General features: G+C 38.6%; 1 protein-coding gene across 1 annotated transcript; it reads left to right on the forward strand.

The window, feature by feature from the left end:
* The first annotated feature begins 2,284 nt into the window (after positions 1–2,284).
* Positions 2,285–6,428, forward strand: LOC139733668 (uncharacterized). Its single transcript, XM_071644482.1, has 5 exons — positions 2,285–2,440; positions 2,929–3,132; positions 3,689–3,861; positions 4,811–4,949; positions 5,383–6,428. The coding sequence occupies exons 1-5, from the start codon at positions 2,392–2,394 to the stop codon at positions 6,426–6,428; spliced, it is 1,611 nt and encodes a 536-aa protein (XP_071500583.1). The 5' UTR covers positions 2,285–2,391.
* Positions 6,429–7,754: the final 1,326 nt, after the last annotated feature.

The raw sequence follows: 7,754 nt of genomic DNA on the forward strand, positions 1-7,754 counted from the left end.
AAATCAGATGTGGTTGGTGAGGGTGAATCCCTCTACAAAATACGCCTTATTTGGCGGCTTGACAATCTTCCTTTCAAATTTAGGGAGACTACATCAATGGCGGATCCGGGGGGGGGGGGGGCGCACCGGGCGCTCGCCCCTTCTTTATTTGTTGTTAAAACAAAATAAATAAAAAGGAAAGAACAAAATGGAACCCGGAAGTAGCACCAGAAATGTTTTTTGCGCCCCCTTTACGGAATTCCTGGATCCGCCTCCGTACATTTTGTGGGAGACGGGCGTAGCTTCACAATTTAAAACACGGGACATTTTTGAGTGGTGGGCACTGATCTCTATGAAAAAATCAGTGGTGGTGGGTGATACTATAGTACTGTAGTATATTCATTCTGTAAGGATCTCTGAGCGGAGTTTGTAGCGAAGAAAAAAAGATCAACCTTGCAAATTTCAGGACTGGGGTAAATATTGTGGTTACTATAGATAAAACACAAAGACAATATATATATTTCGTGCATTTTACATGATTTTTTTAAATATTTTGAACACGTGTGTTTGTGATGAAGAATTACTGTACATATTTGCAGGTGAGAGACCTTTTAGTAGTACTGTACATTATTGTACGTATTAGTATATTATGACAAAGAGAGACGCTGTGTGTATTATACAGATTCCGAATTTAATATTAGTTACACTGACAGCACTCCATAGTATAAACGAGCGTGCCATACACAAACCGCCTATGTCTAGTCCGTCACGCCAATTACTAGAGTATGCAACGTACCGTCTCCGTCCGTCAGCGGATCCACGGAGCTCGAGCTTCATCGCCGCCCAGATTGCACACTACACTGCACTGGCACTAACCACAGAGCCAAAAGGAAGGTGGTGGGACTGAGAAGCTGTTGACCACTAATTTGCTGTAAACTTTCTCTTCGAGGGATCAAGAAAGAGAAAACACCATGGTGAGTATTGTTTGCAAATGAAGCTGTTAAATGATATTCTAGTACATCGTATTTTCTTGATAAAGATCCTGAACATTCTGTATCTTCATAAATGAAAAAAATAACTGTGTCACTGTGTCTTGAGGATGTTGTTTCTCCATAAAAACAGAATATTAATATTGTATACTGAGTACCCACTGTTTTAATTGGACCCTTCACCTGTATCCACTGATGTTGTATGATGAGTTAGGTAGTGCACGACAAACTTTGTGATGACCACTTCTATCTGTGATTATACGTACATTATATGCTTTCACTGACATGTCAAAACCGGTCACCTCCCCTATCATCATTCACATTCCATATTCCCGAAGTCCCACAACATTGGTGTTTGTTTGTAAAACAATTAGGTAGAACACCGGCACCTGTTATGACACTTTTTACCACTATTTGTACGCCTCCAGGTATACATCTTATGTACCTGGTAGCCTACCAAATTTCTGTGAAAAAAGATCATATGGAAAAAACAAACAAACAAACAAACAGTGAATGAATAGCAAGATTCTAATAAAAAAGAGTGTTTCTTGTGACAAATTCCAGCCCAATTTCCGGCTGTCGTAACTTGCCTCTTCTGGTACGTTGATTTTCTAAGAATGTTTAATCACGAGTTCCACTCATCTTCTTATGAAGCATTCTAATTTCTTCAACAAAGGTACATTGTGACCACTGATGAAACGAATGGAATGTTGATTAAATGTGACCTGTCATTCTTTTATTTCCAATCGATTGTTTCTCTCTGGAACCCTCCGCATGAAATTAATGATAAAATATTCTTGATCCAAGTTTTAACTTTTTGGGAAAGTATGTTTTTGTTCTTTTTAACTTAGTTTCATATAGATGTATGCTCATCTGGACTGTGTCATACAACGAAACATTTGAATGTCTTTTACCTTCTGTGTTTTCTCTGTCATTTTGAATAGAAAGTTTGATATCTGATTCTACTGTTAAACAAAACTCTCTTTTTTCAAACCAATTTTCAAACAATTTCTTGTTTTATAAAAAGAGCTTTGAATTTTTTGAAAAAAAAAAGATAATTGAGGTGTATTGTTGATTGTTATTTGAAATTGTAATTAGGTGTGATGCTATGCTGCCTTTTATTTCTTCTGACGGGTGTTTGAGACAATTTACAGTTGACTTAAGACAGTGAACATTTTCAGCCAAACAAAAATCATGCTGTTCATAGAATGCATACCATACGTATGGTCCTTCTAAAGGTAACCACTCAATGACACATATAAAATGTCTTTGCATTCAGGCGGAGCGCAAGCAAGTGAACCGCTACTACCCGCCGGACTTTGATCCGGCCAAGCACAAGAGCATCAACAAGTACCGGAACTCGCACCCGCTGAGGGAGCGAGCCAAGAAGCTGAGCCAGGGGATCCTGGTGATCCGGTTTGAGATGCCCTACAACATCTGGTGTGATGGATGTGGAAATCACATTGGAATGGGTGAGCATTTGCTGTGAAGCTGCCTTATTTTTTTTTTCCAATTTGATTTCAAATGTTACACATTTATTCATGCAGTGATATTTTTCCTCCTTCTAGTAAGTGGACTATTGTTAAAATTTTTACAAGTTGGTTTATATCTCTTAATTGCCATTTTACAGATTACTTAGTGCTGTATTTCTCAGTGATGTATTGATATCTGTGTGAAGATTTTTTTCCCTCATAGTGCAGCATTATGTGGTAATTATTGTTAGATAATTAGATTCCAGCTCATTTATATGACCTAAAAAAATTATTGTTTCCTAAGACCTCATAATGCAATTTTGTTTGCTCTCTGCATCATAAAATATATTCCTATCATTACTCATTGTTGGTGTATTTGCTTAGACAGCTGATAGCATTCTGAGATAACGATGTTCCTGCAATGGCTTTTAAGAGCAGATATATGGAAATGGCAGTTACAAATAAATATCTCCATCGCTACCCTACAGGGGTGAGGTACAATGCTGAGAAGAAGAAGGTCGGCAAATACTACACGACACCCATCTACCGCTTCAGGATGAAGTGCCACCTGTGTGACAACTACATCGAGATGGAGACGGACCCACAGAACTTTGACTACACCATTGTCAGCGGTGCCCGGAGGAAGAACCAAAAGTGGGACATGGCGGAGAACGAGCAAGTCCTGACGGAAGGTAATTGACATCTTCAGTTGGTCTTCCACAACTTATTATATCTTGTCTTCATTTTGTCCATTATTTGTTTGTGAGCATGGCTAAGTTTGATACTCATCCCTTTAAATTCTTGACATCATCTCTCATAGGGAAGAGATTGCAGTATTAGAACAGAGGTACTTATGTATGTGAGCATTCTTTTTACAATCATATGTAAAGGGTGTACAATGTAAATGATATAAAAGTAAAAATAAAAAGAAAGAAAAAAGAACAGAGCAGTACACTCTTAAAAAGTTCTGTAGATACAAACTGTCTTTCATGCCTTTTGATCTCTTCCTGTTTATGCATAATTGCAAAACAAAGTGATTATAACAATGTTTTTGTTTACTTTCTCAGTTGGTATACAAACTATGCTAATCAGCAGCATTCCAGCTTAGAGAATTAGTGGGCTGAAAGCAACAGGGAAAATAGTTGCTTGTTGTACAGAGTACATTTATGCAGATACAAGGAATACCAACAAAACGTATTGACATATGGATATGAATATATTACATTTGAATGATCTAAAATTCAACAGATCGTGAAGCTGTGAAGAAGCTGGCCAGGGATGCAATGTACAAATTGGAGCATGGTGTAGATGACACCAAGAAGCTAAAGGCAGCAGCTCCCACCTTGTCTCAGATTGCAGAAGTCCAGGCAGGGAAGAAGGATGACTACAATCAGAACCAGCTGCTGAGAAAGAAATTTAGGGTGAGGAGAACTTTTGCGATGAATTTTCAACCTCACATGAGTCGAATAATCTCCTAAGTCAAAGGTCTTTTCAAGTCCTCTTCTCTTTATATTCTATTGATTTTAATCCCGCATAAGTCAAATTTTCTCTAAGTCAAAGCTATTTCTTCAGTCCAAATACATTCGACTTAGGCAAGGTTGACTGCACTTAATTACACTCTAAGAACTCGCCGCAGATGTTAGCAACAGTATGAACGTACACTCTTCAATCCACGTTTGCGCTACATGCCTTAAGTTACACTTTTGTCTGTTGTATGATGGAGATGTTTCTTATTATGGGCATTTTCCAGACACCTGAACAAATTGTACTTCTTTTTAGCCTCTCTGAGAAAAGGCATATTGTCCATATGACAGCTGTTCTGCATGGCACACATACCCTTAATTTTAGATTAAATTGCATCTACTTTGAAACATGCTGTCACCCAAGATGACAGAGAATCTAGCAAGAACATTATTATCAGTTTAGTACAAGCTAGAATCTAGTAAGAAATTAAAAGCTAGAAATTAGTTAAAAGTCTAGAATGTCAGTGGTCTAGAAATGTCTAAAATGTATAGAATTTCATATGACATGCTGAAAAGTGGTTTCATGCATACGTAATTTGCATCACATCAATATGCCTTGCAGTAACACAGATATTCAACCTCTTGACTGTCTCCCACCCCTTCCACTCCCATGATATTCCTTATAACTGTATAATTTTTGCAATTTTCTATTTATATGCATTCGGTTTTCCCTCTCCTAGGAAATAAAAACAAAATATTTGCAGGGCCGCCTTCACCTTTTTATGAGAGCAGTGCTACTCATAATATTTGTTTGCCATCAGCTAATTTGTGTATTAAAGTAGGCTTTACATCTTTATGACCATGGAAATAGATTTTGACCTGTAGTGTTTTCCCCATTTGTTTGCAGGCTGAGAAGAAGCAGCTTCTGGCTGTTGAAGCCTCTGATAAAGCTCTCCTGGCCAAATCTTCGCTGGACATTGAACTCGTACCCGAGGCAGAGGAAGACAAGAAGCTTGCTTCTCTTCTCAAGTACTCTGCGACTGAATGTGAGTCACATGATCATCTGAATTCTCTCTTTCCATTGTCATCATCATCATTGTTATTGTATTATAGTTGATGTTGTAAGACTGAGAGTTTCTGTAGCCAAAATGATATGATAATCATCTTGTCACATGGTGTAAGCTAGAAAGAATTGCAGTATGATATGCCAAATAAATGGGGAAAACTGACTATCAATAACATCTCCATTCTAGAATGTCCCTTGTGATTATTTTTTTTTAATCTAAATTATTAGATTGAACTTGGTCAAGCCTATTAATTTGCTGTGACAGAGTAGTATGATACATTTATGCTCAAGTTTTGTTTGTTCTGACTTCAATATTTATTGGAATCCCATTTTCTTTGCTCATTTTTCCATTAATGACTTAAATATTTCACACTATCATTGAGGTTTATTTGTCTGCTTGCCTTTTTTGCTAGCATATGAAGAGAAACGGCAACAAAAGCGAGAGGAGATCAGGGGTAGAGAACTCTTTGCCACGGCAACCATCTCCTCTCCGTCCAGCTCGGAGTCTTCCCTTCTCTCCTTGCCCAAGACGCAGACAAACAAACACCAGGAGGCACAGAGAACACTTATGAGCAAAGTTTTGAAGAGCAAGAGCACTGGGGTCTTTGGTGCCTTTGAAGGTCAAGGCAGTAGCAGAGGCAGCAGCAGCAGCGGTGGTGTGCTAGGAAAAAGGACACAGATGTTGATAGGTGGGACTACAGGCATTGTTGTGAACAAGAAGAGGAAACGTGTGGATCATTCACCCAAGGAGCAGAGTGACAGGGATAGAAAGAGGTTAAAGGTCATAGATGGCATAGATGATCGTAGCAGAACTGAGCCTTGCAAAGAAGGCTTTGAAAAAGATTGCGGCCGTTTGCAAACAGATCCCGACAGTGAGACTTGTATGAAGCCAACAGGAGGAACAGTGGCAGAGTTCATGTCGCAAAGTAATAGCGGTGTGATCGACTTGGCTGAGGGGAGGAGGACAGCTGATACACATCGGTTAGAATCTGGAAGCAATACTGCCTCAATTGACTCTTTGAGGAATAAATCAGATGAAAGTGTAATGGACTCACAGAGAACAGAAAATGCATGTATGCCAGATACCAGCACAAGTGAAAAGAGCACTATTGGTACAGAAGGACAGGCTGAACAGGTGTCGTGGGCTGATCTGAAAGTAAATGAGAACACAAGGCATTCAGTTATGGGTGTGAACACAACCAATGATGAGCAGAATGTTGATGCACTGGCATGCCATATTTCTGAAAGTAATGTGTGTTCAGAAAGCCGAGACAGTGAGGACATGCCCAGTGAACCAGGGCTTAGTAACCATAAAGTTGTGTGCAAGACTCTTGAAACCACCCCCAGTGGGAACAGGAGTGAGGCAGAGGATTCAGATGTGTCCAAACTTGGGCAGAGTTCGCTGTCTCTCGTTTCATGTTATTCATCCAGTAGTGAGAGCGATTCAGATGAAACATGAAAACAGCCGTCATTCACAGGTTTTTGTCAGATTTATAATTTTCTAGAAAAGCAGTTGAAATAGAGTTGCAGGTCATTCAATTGCTGCATCTCGAGCAAAGAGTTACAACAACAAAAAAACGACAACTAAGTCTGTTTCTTGGATGTTTCACGTCATCCAAAACTCTGTCGAACATTTGCAGTGCTCCACTCTGTTACGTTTTTATTCAATGATAAACACAAGGGAAATGTATCATAAAAGTGAAAATTTTTGTGGTGTGGAAATTTTCATGCATTTCGCTTTACCAGAAAGTGGCCAAAAATAAAAACTTGTGAATATGTGTGCTTATATGAAACTCTATTTCATGTTTCAATTCCACAAAATTAAAAAGAATACAAAATTCATTTTACCCAACTGAGTGCGAAAAATTATGCGCAAGAAAATTTCCACTTTTACAGTACTCCAGTTCATGAAAGCTCTTTTAAGGTTTGCTGAAGCATTTGCTTATCTGTGGTTTTAATCCCATTGAAGTGAAATGAAGCTGTTCTATTCTCAGAATATATTCCCAGTTGACTTAAAACTTGTCCTGGTGACATTTGAATGTGCAATATATATGTAGGAGGGAGATATGGTTTAACTCGTAGAGGAAGAGCTGATTGTACTGTAACACGCATTTCCCATAGACACCTGCCTGAGTATACTCGGGACTAGTCTTCTACGGGTTAATTAAAGTGCCAATTCAATTCTGAACACTGATGACTGGTGTGAAGTTGCAAGAAGGAGTACCTACTGCAGCTGTGATTACAATATAAACCGAAGTGGAAGACACAGCTGTACAGATATTTTAATGTGATAGATTTCAACTTTGCTTTTCTCAATAAAGTGCAACACAGTGTGATATGCTATCAGGCAATTTTGATATGATGCCTAGCACAGACTCCACATACTCATGACTGTGAAGTGGGTACTCTGACATACTACATGTCACTACAAATTTGTCATGATGTCACGAAATCTGGAGATATGTCATAATTCATCGGGGCAGAGCGATCTGCCACAAACATTTTAGAGACTTAGAAAAAGTATTTGCTTATTTAAATGAATGCCAGAACTAAACAGTGTGCTTTCTGGTATACTACTTAATGATTTTATACAGGCTTTCATACTGCATGTACTATGTACATTGTTTGCATATCAGAGCTGCATATATTAAAAATCCATCAGTCATAAAGAGCTGGTAATGGCTGTGTTTGAATGGCATTTGTGATAGATTGTTTGCTTTTGTTTGTTTGTTTGTTTGTTTGTTTGTTTGTTTGTTTGTTTGTGTGAGTGTGTGAGGGGGTGTTA

This window comes from Diadema antillarum, unplaced genomic scaffold (assembly GCF_040938485.1).
Source record: "Diadema antillarum isolate AM-2024a unplaced genomic scaffold, OU_Dant_1.0 seq00000486_RagTag, whole genome shotgun sequence".
NCBI classification, from domain to species: Eukaryota; Metazoa; Echinodermata; class Echinoidea; order Diadematoida; family Diadematidae; genus Diadema; species Diadema antillarum.

Excerpts from the sequence above, each read along its gene's own strand:
- LOC139733668 (XM_071644482.1), top strand. The coding sequence starts at position 2,392 with ATGCCCTACAACATCTGGTGTGATGGATGTGGAAATCACATTGGAATG. Across the intron at positions 3,133-3,688 it reads CGAGCAAGTCCTGACGGAAG|ATCGTGAAGCTGTGAAGAAG; the intron begins GTAATTGACATC and ends AAAATTCAACAG. Across the intron at positions 4,950-5,382 it reads CAAGTACTCTGCGACTGAAT|CATATGAAGAGAAACGGCAA; the intron begins GTGAGTCACATG and ends CTTTTTTGCTAG.